Source organism: Bufo bufo, chromosome 5 (genome assembly GCF_905171765.1).
Source record: "Bufo bufo chromosome 5, aBufBuf1.1, whole genome shotgun sequence".
Lineage (NCBI taxonomy): Eukaryota > Metazoa > Chordata > Amphibia > Anura > Bufonidae > Bufo > Bufo bufo.
This window is the reverse complement of record NC_053393.1, coordinates 466,390,624-466,411,825: the sequence shown is the minus strand read 5'-3', so window position 1 is coordinate 466,411,825 and position 21,202 is coordinate 466,390,624. Positions and strand designations below refer to the sequence as shown.

Here is a 21,202-nt window from a genome sequence, read left to right as displayed (position 1 = left end):
TCTAAGCTTCACATTTTGTTTAATTCCACCTGGCCAGTGTATAAGGTTCATGAAGACTTTTTGATTTAATACAGTCTTTATAATCGTCCTCTAAATGTAGCGGAGCGGAGTTTATCATTTAAAGAAGGCATATCTACTGGATATACTTATAGGAATGTTTTTGAGATGAGCTTCTTCCATTATTTTTGGAGTGTGGTTATTGACAAAAGGTCCAGAAAAAGAAATAATGGTTCTCACAATATAAATATATTGAGATATTTGTCCTTGAGCCAGCTTATAATCGGGTGCTCTTTTCATCTTGTTCTCTATGTAGTATGTTAGAATCACTAAACAAGTGGTCCGTTGGCAAGTTGTCTGGCCTGAAACAAAAATTTCCTTACATTGGTGAAAATAGCAATATACATCAGATTTCTATATTATGGACATAAAACTTGTATCAAAGTGAAATCATTAGTCCTGGGGTTCCCAGTTCTACATCAAGAGTATGCATTGACAGAATGATCATTGAAGTAGAAGACCAGATATGATTCACAGTATTCACACTGCTGGAATAAATCTCTTCATTTCTACTATTATTAATAGTAATAACATTTATTTTAAACCAAAATTAATTGAAGGGTACATACACATTTAAAGGGGTTCAATACATAACATGGGATAAAAAATATGTACAATATACTAGTAGAGATGGCCTTGCGGTTCGCCCGGTGGTCGGTTCGCTGCAAACTTTGTTCGTTCGCGATTCGCCGAAAATGCGAACATATGGCGATATTCTCGCATCCATATTCTTTTACATTGTGAAGAACTTTGACCCATGACACATCCATCAGGTGGTACAGGACAGCCAATTGAGAAGTTTCAGCACATGGACATACCCCCTACCTTATAAATAGACCTGATCTGGCCGCCATTTTACCTTCTGTCTTTTGTCAGTGTAGGGAGAGGTTGCTGTGTGGAGCAGGGACAGGCTGTTAGGGACAAAAACGCTATCAAATAGGTCCACAAAGGTCCTTTTAAGGACTGATATAGGTGTGCTATTGATAGGTGTGCAGTACAGAGGGGTGTAATACACTTATAATATACTTTCTAACATAGAAAGCATATTATAGTGGATTTGTATTGTGCAGCAGTGGTGAGCGGTTCTACAGCGATACTGCAGCTACACAGAGTGACAAACGCAATTAGAAAAAATAGTTATAACTGGTGAGATATACCAGTCGCCCCCCAAAAAAACTGATAGAAGCTGGATGTTTTTTTTTTACCAATAATATACTTTCTATATAGTGCATTTGGGTACTGCAGCATTTGTTTGCGGTTTTGCTGCGTTCCCTCTGCTATACACAGTGACAAACGGTATTGGAAAAAATAATTATAACTGGTGTGCGCATGTGCGTACGTGAAAATTATATTGCCGATATTTCGCATTGAAAAAAATAATGAATGGAGATCACAAATTCGAATAATACATCTGGTATGTCACTGTCCATGTTGTGGGACTATTTGTGTACTTCTAGTAATTATTTCTTGGCTGCAAATATGAGCTGAAGGTGTTTCAAGTTCGCCTGCCATTAAAATGAATGGGACCCGCCGCGAACTTGCGGTTCACGAACATTTGATCGTGTTCGCGCGATCGCGTTCTCGACACGTCCCGGCAGATGTTCGTCCATCACTATATACTAGAGACTAAATGAGTGACTGGTTCACAGGGGGTGAGGACCCCGCCAATGAGGGCTTGCAATCTATAAAGGAAGGGGGAATGGGACAGGGTGAGGGTAGATTGCTTTTGAATGTTTCAAAGATATGAGAGACCTAATTGGCGGGAAGAGCCTTAGTAAGGGAGGTGACCAAGAACCCAGTGGTCACTCTGGCTGAGCTCCAAAGGTCCTGTGTCTAGATATGAGAAACTTCCAGAAGGTCAAACATCACTTTAGCATTCCACCAATCTGGGCTTATGGAAGAGAGGGTAGGAAGAAGCCTGTGAAAGACACATTAAAGCTACCTAGAGTTTGAGAAATAAATAAATAAATAAAAAAGCACCTAAAAGGATTCTCAGATCTTTTTGGCCTCAATTCTAGGAGTTATGTCTGGAGGAAACAGGGCAATGCTCATTAGCTTCCCAATACCATCACTAAAGTGAAACATGGTGGTAGCAGCAGCATGCTGTGAGGTGTTTTTTAGCACCTGAGACAGGGTGACCTCTCAGGTTTGAAAGAATGCTGAATGGAGCAAAATAAAGAGATTTTTTCAATAAAAATATGATCCAGAGTGCTCTGGACCTCAGACTGGGCAGAAGGTTTACCTTCCAACAAGACAATGACCTTAAGTACACAGCCAAGATAACAGAGTTAAGGATGGATTGGAAGGGTACACAAATGTTATAGGGGAAGTTATAGAGAAGGATGTTGCAGCAGTCTAGGTGAGAGATGATAAGAGTATGCACTAGAATTTTTGCTGACTTGAATCATGAAGGAGCGGCTTTGAGAATATTTTTTTTTTTTTTGAATCGGCACAAGGGTTTGGATATGTGGATTAATAGATAGGGCTCAATTAAAGGTTATCCTGAGACAGAGGACTTGCGAGACTGGGGAAGCATTAACTGTGCTTGATAGATCTGGTGCTGGGAAGGTTCAACAAGATGGGGAAAAGATTAATTCAGTATTATGTATGTTGCATTTTTTAAATAAGATGGAGTAGGAGGATATAGCTGATAGTCACTCTGAATCTCAGGATAGCAGAAAGGTCATTTCTGAGTCAGATGGGTTAATTAGTGTGTCATCAATGTAGAAGTGTTACTCAAGGCCATTGGGGTTTATGAGCTATCCAAGGCAAATGAAACCATCAGACATCAGGCCCATGGTTTAATAATGCCTATTACTAGCTGCATGCATGTGCTGCTCCCAGTACAAGTGCAGCTAGTAATATATAGTGGTTGTGATGGTTGCATGTTGAAAAGGAGAAGGAAAGATGCCAGTATTGACTGATAGGCAAAAGAGGAGGGTCGGAGTTGGGGTAAATGCAAGAATAAGGTTGGGGATGAGATGCAATGGGAGAGAGTTCAGGACACAGGTGCAGACTTGTGATTTGGAGAGTAGGGCTAAAAGGTTAGGTTAAAACTTTCTCTGATGTTGTAGATCTTATCTTCGATGTATGAGATGAGGGATATGGGGGGCGGGACCAGAAGTTGAAGTCAAAAGTTTTAAATAATTGCCAGAGGTTGATTGACAGAGAATATATGACAATAGTGAAGTAGTCCTATTAAGCAATAACAAGTGCAGACTTGAAGTTAAGAACTGCTAGTCTGAATTGGGCATACTCTTCAGCGAAACATGTGTTGCAGACACAGCTGATCCATAGGAGAAATAGCCTTACCTTGGAATACCATTGGTGTCAAATGTATTGTCCTGAAGATCACTGCCCTTTGTCTCTGGTAAAAAGAAGCAGAGAAGACCTCCGATGATGGGGGCACTTCCATAAATGGCCATTGGTATAGATGGGTGATATTGGTCCATAAGCCTAATGAGGGGTGCTATTATCCCAGCGACCCGAGCTGCCATAGAGCAGAGTCCTACTCCACTCTGCCTGCAATATAGGGAAAACCTCCAGATCATTATAGTTGTAAACTCAGACAATGTATATAGCCTGTACTCTATGATGAAGAGTGGGTAAAGAAAACCATTTGCATATGTGCTGGTGGTTTACTGCTCAGTACTACAGAGAACTTGGTCCATGGCGGTACACCACTTGCATGGGTTTGTATAAGTTCCTCCTAAATTAGTCAACCTTCTTCCAAAAGCTGCGCCATGAACAAGCAGGTATGTGTGGATTTTACTTTGGCATTCTTGTGACCTAACATACTGTTAAACATATTTATGGTTCACACAGAACCGCTTGCAGTTAGGAATATATAGTTTATTAATCCTGGGAATCCTCTGTGGTGTAAATTCATTCCTTATGCACATGGTATGAAAACCACAAGGAGCAGACTTGAAATCCTTGCCTGGTACATCCTTTCTGATGAACACTTGTTGCATGTGATATTCCCATCATGCAACTAAGAGCCTAGCGGCATCATCAAAGCACAGGGGTGCAAGCACAGGGCATTATGGCATTCAAGGACAATGTACAGAAGCACGTGGTTTCATCATGGATTCATTGTGCATCCATCTGTAGTACTGCATGATGTAATCAATCATGTCATGATTTTTTTTTTACTCACAGATTTCAGTAAAAGCTACGTACACCTTTGGAGGCAATTTTTTTTTTTATTATTGCATTGTACTCATTTTGAGCTAAAAATTTTTTTTAATTGGTCTTATATGGTATTAAAAATATGGCATCCTTTTTTCTGGACAGAGCTGACATGGTATAAAAGCACCCTTTGGATTTTCTGTCTTTTCCGTCAGACCAGGAGCTGACGGACTCCTTATCTCTGCTCTATTACCTCCTACCTTCACACACTGGTCCACAGCCTCCCCTCGCAGCTCGTTCCTGCTGTCCCACGGGGGTCCTCCTTTCTGCCTACACTCTTCTTTTGTGACTTATGTGACCAAGGTCCGAAACGACCGAAATGTCATTAAGACTTGGAGTTACAATTTTGGCATCTCTCCATGATTACTTATGTACCCATTGGAGGATATGTCAGAATAAAATAATTTTTATTTGCATGATAACCTTGAGTGTGCAGTGGTTTTTCTCTTACTACTATTACTTCCTAAACACTATTTATAGCTCAGTTCTTATCTTACTAATAAGAATGTAGCTTAAATAAGTGTTTATGACCTCTAAGTAGTTTAGAGATGAGGTTTATTAGATGACCTACACAAAGTGAAAGTGAAAGTACCAGTCACACAGCTAGAAAAACAGTTAACCCTTTTTGACAGAACAGCTCAATATTTTTAATATAGGCCATTTGAAAAAAGTATCTTTATCCAAAAATGAGTAACAAGCAATCATTAAAAAAAATTACCTCCGAAGGTAATGTGCCTACATATAATATCGGAAACACCTAGAGGTACAGTATGCTGTCAGAGCAGGCTATGGGCATCATATTACGCATGCATACAACACAAAAACAGTATGTGACACAGCCATGTGAAGGAGCCCTAAGGCGTTTTTCACACGAGCAATACGGATTGTGTCAGAATCTGTTCAGGAAAAAACTGATGGTTTTGCACGCACGTTCAATAAGATCTCCTAGTTCAAATTCAATTTAGATCTCCTAGGAACCATCAGTGAAAAACACATTGCATCCGGATGCCTTCTGTTTTTCACACAGCCTCATTCACTTCTATGTAGCCAGGGCTGTGTTAAAAATGCTGTGATTTTTCCTGAACGCAAAGATGCTGCATGAAAAACTCCACTTTTGTACTCAAACCTGTTGAAATGAATGAGTGAGGATTGACTCCGAATGCTATGTGTTCACTACACATATCGCATCCGGATGGAAAACCAGCTCATGAACTCTAAGGGTAAAATTCTTTAGTACGCATATTTCTGCCTTTAGACAGCTCACCTGATGATTGTGGGGAATAACTCAGCAGCATATATATAACAGACTGAATAGGCAGACGCAGTTGAAAATTTTCCAATTACCGCCAGCACAGTGGTTACGACAGATAACTCTGAAAATGACACAGCATAATATTTTACATACTGGTTATATACAGAAAGTTTATTAAAGGGGTTGTCTCACTTTAGCAAATGGCATTCATTATGTAGACAAAGTAAATACAAGGCACTTACTATTTTATTGCGATTATCCATATTGCTTCCTTTGCTGGCTGGATTAAATTTTACACCACATTATACACTGCTTGTCTATATGGTTATGACTACCCTGCAATCCATCAGTGGTGGTTGTGCTTGCACACTATAGGAAAAAGCATCAGCCTCTCTGGTGGCTTGGACCGTGAAAGCACACATAGGCTGGTGCTTTTTCCTATAGTGTGCTTTTTCCTATAGTATGGCCTTCCCATATCACATATCACAACTGCTAATGGGTGGTATGTTACATATTGCCCAACAGTAAAGAGACATCCAGCAGTCTTATTCCTGTCTGCAGGGGCTTTATACACCCCTTCTAACATAGTACTGAGAAAGGACACACTGATATACACTTATATTAACCCCTTGGCAACATGTGACATACTAGTACGTCACAGCGGGAAGTGACATGATTATCAGGCGGGCCCTGGAGCTGGGTGTGCCCAATCAATGCAGGGGCCCGGCTGTAACTGACAGACGGACACCTGCTGTATCCACCGGCATCGCTGTAAATTCCATAGTCAGCGGATTAAACCCTTATATGCTGCGATCAACGCTGACCATAGCATATAAGAGGATCGCAGAGGGAGGGGGCTCCCACTGCCTCTCCATCGCCCCCGTGCTGCGGTGACAGGGGGCCGATGGCTGTCATGGCAAACCCAGGCCTGACAGAGTTTACTACACTGACAGTTAATGTAGTACAATACAGCATTTATTGTACTACATTGAAAGAGGGATCAGACCCTGAAATGTTAAAGTCCCTGTACTTTGACAAAAATAAAAAAAGGGAAAAAAGGGGAAAAAAAGTGTTTTATAAACAAAATAAGTTTACAGTAAAAAAGTCCCCCTTTCCCTTCATCAAGTGATTTTTAATAAAAAAAAAGAATAAAATAAAAATAGACATATTAGATATCACCGTGTCCATAATGGCTCTATAAAAATATCTACCCCCTTAGGTAAACGCCGTAAAAAAAATCTATAAAAAAAAAAAAAGCTATTTTTTGGTCACCTTTCCCCAAAAAAGTGTATTATTAAAAGATCAAAAAATCTTAGGTACCCAAAAACGGTACCAATAAAATCGGCAACTCTTCCCTACACAAGGCAATGTGCAGAAAAAGAAAAAAAAATTGGCTTTCAGAAAATGGAGACACAAAAACTATATTTTTTTCGAAAAATGCTTTTTATTGTGTAAAACTAAAATAAATAAAACAAAAAATAGACATACTGCTACGTCTGTAATGACCAGCTTTAAAAAAAATCACATGATCTGTCCTAAAAAAAGAAAATAAAAACTGCCAGCAGAGCCATTTTTTGTTACCTTGCCTCACAAAAAGCGTAATATCGAGTGATCAAAAATCATATGTACCCCAAAATTGTACCAATGCTCTCCAAAGTCCACATGTTGCACCTTCACTTCTACTCCTTGGCATGTGCCCATACAGCAGTTTACAAACACATATGGGGAGTTTCCGTAAACTGTAAAATCAGAGTAATAAATATTACGTTTTGTTTTGCTGTTAACCCTTGCTGCCTTACATAAAAAATGGGTTTAAATGGAAAATCTGCAAATAGAAGTGAAATTTTGAAATTTCACCTCTATTTTCCTTTCATTCTTGTTGAACACCTAATGGGTTAACAAAGTTTGTAAAATCATATTTGAATAACTTGAGGGGTGTAGTTTCTAAAATGGGGTCATTTAGGCATCTCACATATGAACGTGGTTTGATTCCAATTCCGAGCCGCATTTTTTGCGGCTCAGGTGCGGACCCATTCACTTCAATGGGGCTAGAAAAAGATGCAGACAGCACTCCGTGTGCTGTCCGCTACCGTTGCTCTGTTCCGTGCCCCGCAAAAATTATAGATCATGTCCTATTTTTCAACACTCTGCCCTGCCTCCATGCTGGATGAGACATTGGTGTACATTTTGGCCAAAGCGTAATAAGCCACTCACCGCGTCAAGGTCGTCTCATTTGAGTGGCATACCAACATGCATGCTGAGCCCACCATATACTTCTCCTGGAGCCAAATGGCTACTGGTAGGTTCTATATAAGCAGACTCAGTTTTATACTGACTTTAAAACCAGCCTCCAGGACAGATTGACTGGTCAGGTGTGGATGACTCAAAGGAGATCGCCACGCCTCCAATATAAACTACAAAGAAAAAATGTGGGGGGTTGAGTCAGCACAACCCGTATGTAGGTGCATATCACTATGGCGAAATACATATACAAACGGAAAATGCAAATGTGATCGCACACTACATCCAGCATTCTGCCCTGCCTCCATGCTGGATGAGGCATTGGTGTACATTTTGGCCAAAGCGTAATAAGCCACTCACCGCGTCAAGGTCGTCTCATTTGAGTGGTCCCTAACCCTAGTTCCTACCTGTTTATGTACGGGTTGTGCTGACTCAACCCCCCACATTTTTTCTTTGTAGTTTATATTGGAGGCGTGGCAATCTCCTTTGAGTCATGCACACCTGACCAGTCAATCTGTCCTGGAGGCTGGTTTTAAAGTCAGTATAAAACTGAGTCTGCTTATATAGAACCTACCAGTAGCCATTTGGCTCCAGGAGAAGTATATGGTGGGCTCAGCATGCATGTTGGTACTTGCATCCCTGGATCCGATGAAAGCTGTAATGGCACCGGACGGGGTTAAAAGCAGAGTGTGCTTGGCTTGCATGCTGACCTGCATTCCCTGGACTTTGTGTGGCTGTCATGGCCCATAAACAGGTAGGAACTAGGGTTAGGGACCACTCAAATGAGACGACCTTGACGCGGTGAGTAGCTTATTACGCTTTGGCCAAAATGTACACCAATGTCTCATCCAGCATGGAGGCAGGGCAGAGTGCTGGATGTAGTGTGCGATCACATTTGCATTTTCCGTTTGTATATGTATTTCGCCATAGTGATATGCACCTACATACGGGTTGTGCTGACTCAATCCCCCACATGTCCTATTTTTGTCCGTTTTGCGGACAAGAATAGGTATTTCTATAATGGGCTGTCTGTTCCGTTCCACAAATTGTGGAAGACACACGGGCAGCATCCGTGTTTTGCAGATCAGCAATTTGCGGACCGCAAAACACAGTACGTTCGCGTGCAAGAGGCCTAATGGGTGGCTTCTATTATATAAGCCCCACAAAGTGACTTCATAACGGAACTGGTCCTGGTATCACTGTCTGTCTCAAAAGCAGAGAAGTTAAAATTTAGAAAATTGCTAATTTTTAAAAATGGGTAAATTTTGGATAAAAAAATAAATAGAGCTGAAATATATTGACTCACATTTACCACTGTCGTGAAGTACAAGGTGTCACGAGAAAACATTCTCAGAATGGCTTGGATAAGTAAAAGCGTTCTACAATTATTACCACATAAAGTAACACTTCAAATTTGCAAAACAATGGCTCAGTCCTTAAAGGTGCTGGCACACACTGCAGTTCTGATATGCTTTCAGTGCAGTGTTCAATTTAGCTAGTTTAGCAGCCTCGTTGAACCCTGGTGTTCTGCAAAGTGCAAATTATTTAATAAAATGTATCTAGCTACAAAAAAAAATAACTGCATCCTGAATGCATGTTAGAACTGCACTGTATGCCAGCACCCTAAGGCCTCTTTCACACGGGCGTCACGTTTAGGCTCAGGATGCGTCCCAGGTGCATTGCGGCAAACCCACGCGAGTAGGTACGCAATTTCAGTCAGTTTTGACTGCGATTGCGTTCTGTTGTTCCGTTTTTATTGCGCGGGTGCAATGAGTTTTGCATGCACGTGATAAAAAACTGAATGTCGTACCCTGACCCGAACTTCTTCACTGAATTTCAAGTTTGGGTTCAAGATTGTGTAGATTTTATTATTTTCTGTATTCTTAATACAGAATGCATAGTACAATAGGGCTGGAGGGGTTAAAAAAAAAAAAAAAAAAATTTAACTCACCTCATCCACTTGTTCGCGCAGCCCGGCTTCTCTTTTTTCTTCTTCTTTGAGGAAAAGGACCTGTGGTGACGTCACTGCACTCATCACATGGTCCATCACATGATCCATCCATCGGATGCTTGCAATTTTCACGCAGCCCCATTCACTTCTATGGGGCTTGCGTTTCGTGAAAAACGCACAAAATAGAGCATGCTGAGATTTTCACGCAACGCACAAGTGATACGTAAAAATCACCGCTTATGTGCACAGCCCATAGAAATGAATCGGTCTGGATTCAGTGCAATGCATTCACCTCACACATTGCACCTGCGTGGAAATCTCGCCCATGTGAAAGAGGCCTAAGGTGAAAACTGTCCCAGGGTAGAAGGCGATAAGGCTACGGCTACACGGCGACACTGGTCACTGAGGATCGCTGAGTAGCGGTGATCCCATAGAAATGAATGTGATGGCCTCGGCAGTTGCAAGAAACCCAGTCGTGTTGGATTTATCGTGACTACCGCGGTGATCATATTCATTTCTATGGGATCACCTCTGCTCAGCAATCCTGGCCGCGACCAGTGTCGCCGTGTATCCCTAGCCTAAAAGGCATGTTTTCTCACTAAGCCTGTCTCTTGAAGGGACAGCAGAATAAATGTAACACATCCAATCCATTAACATTAGGTGGGGTCTCAGATACACCCCACTAATACGTTGCTCACCTTTTGGTATTGCAGTGGTGATAAGGCAAACAGTTCCCCCGAGCAAAAGGTAAAATGATTGACTTAGCCTTCTTCCAAAAAATTGCAATGCGAAAATAGATCCAAGGCGAGCGGGTATTTCAACAGCTCCAAATATGAGCTGAGTAGCATAAATGTCCAGTCCAAAGCTTCCCACATTCAGACTGAGGCCATAATACACTAAAGCATTCACAAACCTATAAAAAGATTTTAAAACATGGAGAAACTGTCAAGCCAAAAATACATAGAAGACAGTAAGCTGTAGGGGCTGTGAGGGTCATACATGTGTTATCAATATACAGACCACATATGACATAAGCGTAAAGAGGAGCTGTCATCTCCAGGAATGACTTTTAGTAACTACTTGCATTCCCCATGTACTAACAATTTTGGAGCATCTATTTCTAGGGTTTATTCACCACATGTAAAATCTGTCCGCTGGATAGTGTGTTCCAAAAAAGCCATAAAAAGAATAATAATAAAAAAAAAAGTAGTTTGAAGCTACTCTCTCTGTAACGAGTGGCCGGCAACGCGTGCTTCCTTCGCAGCACTGCTGGCACCCTGTGCAAGGAGAGGGACAGGGATGTAGCCTGCGTCCTCGTCTCCATGACAGCAGGTGAGCTGCAGGAGAGCCGAGCATCGATAATGATGATCGTCTCCATGACAGCAGGTGAGCTGCAGGAGAGCCGAGCATCGATAATGATGATCGTCTCCATGACAGCAGGTGAGCTGCAGGAGAGCCGAGCGCCGATAATGATGATCGGTGCTGGGCTGAGTTGGGCTGCTGTGAGTCACGTGATGCCGGCCACGTCATGTGACTCACCAGCCAGGACTATTTAAACAGGCAGCCTGCTGGCCACAGGTTGCCTGTGAATAAGGTCTTTTCATTTACCAAGTTCTCTGTATTGGTTTGCATTGTACCTTGACCTCGGCTCTGTTTCCTTGACCCCGCTTCTGCCGTTTCCTCTGAATTGACATGACCTCCTGGCATTCGGACCTCGGCTTGTGTTTGTTGTGATTTGGTTATTCCTTTGTACTGATGTGACCTCCTGGTACTGACCTCGGCTTGTTTTGACCTTGCTTACTCTTTTTTATGTATCTTTCGTCCTGTATTTTGACACATGCTTATATTTGCATTGTTTGTATATCTACCCCTCCGTGCCTGCCTGTCACTTTGTTTATTATTTTCTCCAGTTTCATTGTTCCCTTTAAGGCCCAGCACGTAATCACTTTTGGGAAAGTCGTCCAGTTGTACACCGTCGCCTAGGGCGGACCGTGCAAGTAGGCAGGGACAGAGGTGTGGGTTGAGTCAGGGCTGTGCACGCTCTCTCCTTCCATGACACTCTCTCCCTGTTTTTAGCAATTCTAAAGCTTTCAGGTACCTACAGATGAACAGGTGTCCCAGCAGATCTAAAACATCAGACCTATGTACTGTACTACAGTTCAGCTTGTTTACAGACAAATATTTTAATTTGCAGGAGATTTCTTGCATGTTTATTTCAATTATCTCTAGGACACTACAGTTGGAACTTACCATACCAAACACATAATGAGCGTTTTTTTCCTCAAAAGTGGGATCCTAAACAGGTCTATCATGTTGCCAGATTTAGTCTGTTTTTGTTCTTTTACCTAAAAAAAATTGGAAAGAATAATGTAATCTACTGTAATATTTATCTATAACCTCAAACTAATCCAAGTAATTTACAAACTGTGTTTCTTCACTAACACCTCCATATGTTATTACACCATCAACTCTACCCGAGCACATGGGATCCCAGGACTTGTTCTCCCTGTTCCTATATCTGATAGTAGAGAATCTGCTTGTTCATTACAAGACAGGCAGTAGGGTGGAGGTCGGAGCAAGTGATAAGGGACAAGTCTTGCGACACTCATGAGGCAAGAAGTGCCGTTGTGGTATTGCATAGTAAGACCTGGAGAATGTCACAGTGAAGTAGATGGTGAGCTGACTTTTCTTTGCGGCTGAGACAGTCAGCCATGGGAGGGGACAGCTGGCAGGGCACTGTGTGGGCTTTTGCTGTGCTGAGGTGTGCCTCCTGCCTATAAGGAGTCTGCTCTGGGGAGTCTTCTTGAGATGTGACAGATGTTATTCTAGAGAGGAACCAAGGTTGGTTGGGTGGTGCTAGACTGAACCTTGGGGGAAGCTACAGATGGGTCTAGGTGGGCCTATGTGGAAAGTGGGGCAGGGAAGAACTGGTGAACATCTAGCAGAAGTTTTGGCTGCCCTAAAGCCTGGAATGTGTTCTGGTTTCTTCAGACTTGTGGTGAAGTGGACGGGAAGGGGGTGCTAGAAGGGATTGCTTAAGAACTTTCTCAAGAATAGGGCTGCTGCAATCACTCTTCTTAAAAGGTTTTCCAAAATTTTAAAAAGATTTGCATGGCAGCAGAGAATATGCTAAAATAAAAAATAACCGATATTCACCTGTTAAATCCCCTCAAATAACTTTGAAGCAGCTATGATGATTCTTTACATCCACATGACTGCTGGACATCAGTGGTCTCAACAGTCTCTTGTTAAACATGCAGACATATTTGCTTAGGCCTTTGGCTGCAGCAATCACTCAGATGTAAGGCATGCCATTGCTACAGCAAAAAAAACATTGTCAGGGATCACTGGAGTGGTGGCACAAAGGCAAGAGCTGGCATATAAGGGTCTGTTGGCACCAAGTCAGACAGTTTGGGCATGTGTGGAACACACCTCCAAGGCAACATGTGGACACATCTAGGGCACAGGATAAGCCTGTAGTGGCAAGGAGCCATTAGACTCCAAAAGAAGTGCTGTGTTGGGAAAGCTGCACAGGGCACAAGGGCCCAGTAGCAAGTGCTAGAGAGGAGAGAGGGCTGTCTGGTAAGAGACACGGTCTGCTGCTGAGACAACCTGTGCAATGGACCCAGCAGAAGTGACTGCAGATAGAACAGAGAGAAGGGACAAGCATTGTGGCCTCATGCACATGTCCGTATTTACAATGCATTGAAAAAGTATTCATATTCCTTGACCTTTTCCGCATTTTTTAATGTTAGATCCACAAACTTAAATGTACAGATGCAGCAGAGTTAAGAGTCACAGTGATAACGTGTTAACTAGATGCGATAACTCACCAAGTGTTTGTGTTAACTACATCCATATTTTATTGGGATTTTATGTGATAGACCAACACAAAGTAGCAAATATGTGTGAAGTCAAGATGGACTTTATTTTCTAATTAGTTGACTTCTGAAGGCAATTGGTCACATTGGATTTTATTTAGGGGTATCAGAGTACAGGGGGCTGAATACAAATGCACACCACACTTTCCAGAATATGATTTATTAAACATTTTGAAAACCATGTATCGTTTTCATTTTAGTTCACACATGCTTGCTAGTTTGTGTTGGTCTGCCACATAAAATCCCAATAAAATACATTTAACTTTGTGGGTGTAATGTTAAAAATGTGGAAAAGTTCAAGGTATGAATACTTTTTCAAGGTACTGTAGGTCCGCAAAAAATGGATCCGCCAAATACCAATATCTTCTTTATGCATTCCATATTTTTCCCACTCTCATCAATAAAACTATCTTTATCTGCAAATATGGACAAGAATAGGACCTACATTGAGATTTGAGCAATGGCAGCACAGATCCATAGAAAATATGCATGTGTACATGGCACCATGTAGTAATGAAGGGGTCAGTGTGTTATTTGTAAAAAAAAAAAAAATGGATTAGCACACTGAACAAAAATATAGTCATGTGCATGACCCCTGAATGTGTTGGCTGTGGAAAATGTTTGTTTTTTAGTCTGGCCCATACTTGTTCACGGCTATAAAAAAAAAGTGAGGTACACTGCTCAAAAAAATAAAGGGAACACAAAAATAACACATCCTAGATCTGAATTAATTAAATATTCTTCTGAAATACTTTGTTCTTTACATAGTTGAATGTGCTGACAACAAAATCACACAAAAATAAAAAAATGGAAATCAAATTTTTCAACCCATGGAGGTCTGGATTTGGAGTCACCCTCAAAATTAAAGTGGAAAAACACACTACAGGCTGATCCAACTTTGATGTAATGTCCTTAAAACAAGTCAAAATGAGGCTCAGTAGTGTGTGTGGCCTCCACGTGCCTGTATGACCTCCCTACAACGCCTGTGCATGCTCCTGATGAGGTGGCGGACGGTCTCCTGAGGGATCTCCTCCCAGACCTGGACTAAAGCATCTGCCAACTCCTGGACAGTCTGTGGTGCAATGTGACGTTGGTGGATAGAGCGAGACATGATGTCCCAGATGTTCTCAATTGGATTCAGGTCTGGGGAACGGACGGGCCAGTCCATAGCATCAATGCCTTCGTCTTGCAGGAACTGCTGACACACTTCAGCCACATGAGGTCTAGCATTGTCTTGCATTATGAGGAACCCAGGGCCAACCGCACCAGCATATGGTCTCACAAGGGGTCTGAGGATCTCATCTCGGTACCTAATGGCAGTCAGGCTACCTCTGGCGAGCACATGGAGGGCTGTGTGGCCCTTCAAAAAAATGCCACCCCACACCATTACTGACCCAATGCCAAACCGGTCATGCTGGAGGATGTTGCAGGCAGCAGAACGTTCTCCACGGCGTCTCCAGACTCTGTCACATCTGTCACATGTGCTCAGTGAGAACCTGCTTTCATCTGTGAAGAGCACAGGGCGCCAGTGGCGAATTTGCCAATCTTGGTGTTCTCTGGCAAATGCCAAACGTCCTGCACGGTGTTGGGCTGTAAGCACAACCCCCACCTGTGGACGTCGGGCCCTCATATCACCCTCATGGAGTCTGTTTCTGACCGTTTGAGCAGACACATGCACATTTGTGGCCTGCTGGAGGTCATTTTGCAGGGCTCTGGCAGTGCTCCTCCTGTTCCTCCTTGCACAAAGGCGGAGGTAGCGGTCCTGCTGCTGGGTTGTTGCCCTCCTACGGCCTCCTCCACGTCTCTTGATGTATTGGCCTGTCTTCTGGTAGCGCCTCCATGCTCTGGACACTATGCTGACAGACACAGCAAACCTTCTTGCCACAGCTCGCATAAGCTGCACTACCTGGATAAGCTGCACTACCTGAGCCACTTGTGTGGGTTGTAGACTCCGTCTTATGCTTCCACTAGAGTAAAAAGAACTGCCAGCATTCAAAAGTGACCAAAACATCAGCCAGGAAGCATAGGAACTGAGAAGTGGTCTGTGGTAACCACCTGCAGAACCACACCTTTATTGGGGGTGTCTTGCTAATTGCCTATAATTTCCACCTGTTGTCTATCCCATTTGCACAACAGCATGTGAAATTGATTGTCACTCAGTGTTGCTTCCTAAGTGGACAGTTTGATTTCACAGAAGTGTGATTGACTTGGAGTTACATTGTGTTGTTTAAGTGTTCCCTTTATTTTTTTGAGCAGTGTACATAAAAATCCATGTGTCAGCTAGATATATAATGCAAGAGTGGAAAAATTGTACTGAAATATACATACAATAAAGTATAGACCAATAGCTAAATACATCACAAATAAATATGCCATACAAAGTTCTTAGGTGAATCACCAAAATTGTAAAAACTCAAAATTCCCAAATGTACAACACTGCCCAGCCGGCTACCCCTGTGCAAAATAAATTGACAATTTAAAAAGTCCACAAAAAAGAGTCCATAATAAAAAATAATGTCTCCAAATATATGTGGTAATAGTGTACCAGACTCTAAGCCAGTTAGTTTCTTCAATCATCGTGTTCTAGCAGTTCCTGCGCCACACACCATTTCAATGGTAAGCTTATATTTATTGATCTATACCAGGGCTGGCCAACCTGCGGCTCTCCAGCTGTTGTAAAACTACAATTCCCACCATGCCCTGCTATATGCTGATAGCTGAATGCTGTCTGGGCATGCTGGGAGTTGTAGTTTTGCAACAGCTGGAGAGCCTCGGGTTGGCCATCCCTGATCTATACTGTGTAGAACAGATTGATATTTAAAGGCTATGTACATCTTTGGAGGCAGTTTTTGCTTATGATTGCATTTTACTCATTTTTGGGTAAAAATCATATTTTCAAATGTCCTTTATTTAAAATATTGAGCCATTATATCACAAAGGGTTAACTGTTTTTCTAAATGTGCGACTGATACTTTCACATTGTGCCAGTCATTTTATTACTTATCTCTAAACTACTAAGAGGTCATAAACACTTATTTAAGGCTAGTTTCACACTAGCGGCAAGAAACTCCGACAGGCTGTTCTGGCGGGTGAACAGCCTGTCGGATCTGTGCTGACGCTAGAGCACGCGTCTCCCCGGACTACCGCTCTGGCCCTATTGACTATAATGACTAGCCTAATTGACTAGTGGCAGCACAGCACGTATCCGACAGGCTGTTCACCCTCCGGAACAGCCTGCCAGAGTTCCTTGCCGCTAGTGTGAAAGTACCCTAAGGGTACTTTCACACTTGCGTTTTTCTTTTCCGCCATAGAGTTCCGTCACAGGGGCTCTATACCGGAAAAGAACTGATCAGTTTTATCCCCATGCATTCTGAATGGAGAGTAATCCTTTCAGTTTGCATCAGGATGTCTTCAGTTCAGTCGTTTTGACTGATCAGGCAAAAGAGAAAACCGCAGCATGCTACGGTTTTCTCTCCAGCGAAAAAAACTGAAGACTTGCCTGAATGCCGGATCCGGCATTTTTTCCCATAGGAATGTATTAGCGCCGGATCCGGCATTCAGAATACCAGAATGCCGGATCCGTCCTTCCGGCCTGCGCATGCGCAGACCAGTAAAAATGTGAAAAAATGTACAAGATGGATCCGTCTGTCCGCATGACAAGCGGAGAGACGGATCCGTCCTTGCAATGCATTTGTGAGACGGATCCGCATCCGGATCCGTCTCACAAATGCTTTCAGTCAGCGGCAGATCGGCGGACAGTTCCGACGACGGAACTGCCCGCTGGATCACACTGCCGCAAGTGTGAAAGTAGCCTTAGCCACTTTCTTATCAGTATGTTAAGGATTGAGCTTTAATGAGTGTTTATAATGTGAGAGAGCAGAGATAAGGAGTCTGTCTGCTCCCCAGATGACGGAAACGACAGAAAATCCACAGGCAGCTAGTAGAACATGTCAGCTCTGTACACAAAATAGGATTCCATATTTTTAATAAAGACCAATTGAAAAAAAGATTTTTAGCAGAAAATAAGTACAGTACAATGCAATACTAAAAAATGGACAGCTATATAGAATTCATTCAATTTGGTAATTTTGAGTTTTTACTATCTTGGTTATACACCCATGAATACCATCCATAACCTCTCCTACATTTTATTTGCTCTCCTCTTACAGTGTTTTTGGAAAGTCTTCAGACCGTTTCACTTTTTTCATGTTTTATATTGCCACCTTGTACTAAAATAAAAATAAAAATTCTAGTAAGAGAATGCCAAGAGTGTGCAAAGCAGTAATCAAAGCAAAAGGTGGCTACTTTGAAGAACCTAGAATATGACATATTTTCAGTTGTTTCACACTTGTTTGTTATGTGTGTTAATTCATAGTTTTGATGCCTTCATAGTCATGAAAATAAAGAAAACTCTTTGAATGAGAAGGTGTGTCCAAACTTTTGGTCTGTACTGTATATATATATATATATATATATATATGTGTGTGTGCGTAAAAATAGGGAATGTGGGGCTAATGAAGAGAAAGGAGGAGGACCTCCTCTTACCACTCCATTCTAGTCTCAATGGAGAGCTCATCTTCCATTTTGTTGGGGGTTGAAGGACCTGTGATGAGGCTCTGCTGTGCAGTTCATTTACTGGCAGATGCTTCTATCTAACCAGGGAACTACACCATTCTTTGAGGAGTTCCTTTACTACATGTACAGGACCAGTGATGACATCATCACACATCCTTTAGCTTTATTCACTGATGGTAGGGATACTATACTGGAGCTAGATGTAATTAGTGGGTGGGGCCTATCCACTTCGGGCCCCTTTTTCCCATGGTCCCATAGCAGCTGCGTGGTCTGCCTCTATTGGAAGTACTCCACTGCAATGTGGCAACAATACAAAATATGAAAAAAATGAAAGTGCCAATTTTTGTGGCATACCTTGATCTTCCTTCTCGCCACTTTTCTCGAATGGCAGAAAAAGGAGGCGTGGTGAGAGCAGGAGGGCAAGCACATTTATCTTAATTCACATCAGTTTTCTAGCACACAAAAGGTGTCAAACAGGTGAGACTGTCGTAACAGGGTCATTCTACGACACTAAAAGCTTTACCTCCTTCAGTATATCTTCAGATAACTCTCGTTTGTTCATGCGCGCAGCTTTCTGGAGAAGATCTTTGGCTTTTTCATTTTTGCCTTTCGTTAGAAGCCAGCGGGGAGATTCTGGAAGAAACCTATGTGATATTATAATATAGATTGTGACTTTCTTGTAAGTAGCTGCTGTAGACATGAGATTTATATGTGTAATTATTCACTATGTATCTGTTCCTTACACATTGTATGTGGCTGCTATAGCCTCCATGTTCTCTTCGAGATGGAAAGACTATGGATGTATTTGGGACATCAATTAAAAAAAAATTGGATTCAGATTGGACCCACATTTTTGGAAAATTCCGGTCAAATTTGATTTGTTTAAAATTAATTCTATCATCTTTACTTGTGATCCAATAGTCTTTCCACTTATTTCTCATAAATCCAAAAATGTTTAACTTACCAAATATAAAAGACTAATAAAGCAGAGGGAGCAGAGCAAGCAATCTGTAGCAACCTCCAGTTACGTATAGCATATCCAATTCCAGCCAGCACCATTAGTCCTATTGCAAAGCATGTATGCCCAATGATAGTAGCATAGGCACGCTGTGAAGGCCCTACCCATTCAGCAACTGAAAGAGGGGAGAAAAAAATTATATATATAGGCAGGTGTTGGAAAAATGCTGCAAAGTTAGAATGCTTTTATCAATTAACAAAATGCAAAGTGAATGAACAAAAGAGAAACCTCAATCAGATCAAGTTTTGGTGTGACCACCCTTTGGCTTCTATACAGCATTGATTCTTCTACACTTGCACAGTTTTTGAAGAAACTTGGCAGGGAGGATGTTGTAAGCATCTTGGAGAGCTAACTATTCATCTTCTGTGGATGTAAGCTTGCTCACATCATTCTATCTCTTTCTTGTAATCCCAGACAGACTCACTGATGTTGATATCAGGGCTCTGTGGAGGTCCTATCATCACTTCCATGTTCTTCTTTAGGGCTCATGCACACAACCGTTGTTGTTTTGCGTTCCGTTTTTCACTGATCCGTTGTTCCGTATCTGAGGTTTTTTTTCCTCTGATTTAAGTCCTCTTCCGTTCTGTTATTCCACAAAACATATTCGTATGATTTCCGTATGTGATCCGTTTTTTGCGGATCAGAAACTGAAACAGTAAATTATTAATCACCAAACACATGAGCAACATGGGCTGAGCATAGTATTTCTACAGTATGGATCCGCAAAATACAGATGAAATACGGATGTGTTCCCTGTGCATTCCATATTTTTTGCGGACCCATTGACTTGAATGGGGCCTCGGACCGTGATTTGCGGACAATAATAGGACATGCACTACTTTTTTGAGGAACGGAAATACGGAAATGCAGAAACGGAATGCACACGGAGTACCTTCCGTTGTTTTTGCAAACCCATTGAAGTGAAGGGTTCCGCATACGGTCTGTAAAAAAAACCTGAATGGAAGCGGAAAGAAAATACGTTTGTGTGCATGAGCCCTTAATAATTCTTAATAACATTGGCTCTATGTTGGGGGTTGTTGTTCTGCTGTAGAATTAATTTAATTTAAACTAATAACACTATGAAAGCATTCTGAAAGCATTCTTACTAAACGTTTGAACAGTACTGGGTGTATATATAGGTGAAGAAAATAACATTGATCATCCTTTTGGAAGGAGTTAGATATTTCAGGCAGCAAGTCAGTTGCCAAAATTGAAGTGCTGGAAGTAGAAAAAAATGGGCAAATGTAAGGATCAGAGTGACTTTGACAGATGCTAGATTGTGAGGACAAGATGATTGGTTTAGAACATCTCCAAAACGGGAGGTCTTGTGGCGTGTTCTCAACATGCAGTGGTTAGAACCTAAAAGTGGCCAAGTAAGGACGACTGCCAAACTTGTGATAGGGTCATGGGCATCCGAGGATCATTAATGCATGCAAGGAGCATAGACTTTCCCAGCTGGGACAGGGACAGGGATGAAGGGTGGTTTAGGGATCTGGAACAGCTGCAAATGAAAAAAAATAATAATCAGTGCAGCAATTCCAGATGTTGTTCTTCTTTTCTTCTTTCTGCAGGAAAAGCTCAAATCGCAGTGGTGGTGCACCACAAGTCCCAGCAAGATAACAAGCAGCACAAAGAAGCACAGAACCTCTCTGCATGCAATCACCAGCTAGAATGGCTGCCTGCAGAGATGTTCAGCCCTTTCCTGTGCTGCTATAGCGCTGCCATTAGCTGGAGCGTTGTTCCAGCCAATCGCAGCGTTAGCAGGGAAAACCAAACACTGGTGTCCCCTGCCTGACATCGGGGGAGACTGGTACTGACTAGTTCAGCACCAGTCATCGCAGTACAACCCCTGCAGCTGCATGAATGAATGAAAACCATCCGGAGCTGCGATTGTCCGGTCTGCAGAAACTGGCCGATGGCAGAGATTGGGGCTGCAGGGGGCAGAAAAACTTCCCTGTGCTCCTAGGAAAGATGGCTGTACACCGCGCCGTAGCTGTACGGCACTGTTATTTTAAACACAGTTCGCAGCGCCGTAC

At 42.2% G+C, this 21,202-nt stretch overlaps 1 protein-coding gene across 2 annotated transcripts in view; it reads right to left on the bottom strand.

Annotated features, from left to right (window-relative positions):
* Window positions 1–21,202, bottom strand: part of LOC121002340 (solute carrier family 22 member 13-like) — a 48,095-nt gene continuing 26,893 nt past the window's right edge. Inside the window, exons 4-10 of one of the 2 annotated variants that reach the window (XM_040433780.1) lie at window positions 19,113–19,281; window positions 18,672–18,792; window positions 11,943–12,037; window positions 10,391–10,605; window positions 5,513–5,621; window positions 3,370–3,579; window positions 1–359 (exon numbers count right to left, since the gene is read on the bottom strand). In XM_040433780.1, coding sequence (XP_040289714.1) covers window positions 275–359; window positions 3,370–3,579; window positions 5,513–5,621; window positions 10,391–10,605; window positions 11,943–12,037; window positions 18,672–18,792; window positions 19,113–19,281 — 1,004 coding nt within the window. In that variant the 3' untranslated portion in view covers window positions 1–274. Of the gene's footprint in view, window positions 360–3,369; window positions 3,580–5,512; window positions 5,622–10,390; window positions 10,606–11,942; window positions 12,038–18,671; window positions 18,793–19,112; window positions 19,282–21,202 lie in introns of those variants that run through there. The other variant, XM_040433781.1, reaches the window with a different exon arrangement.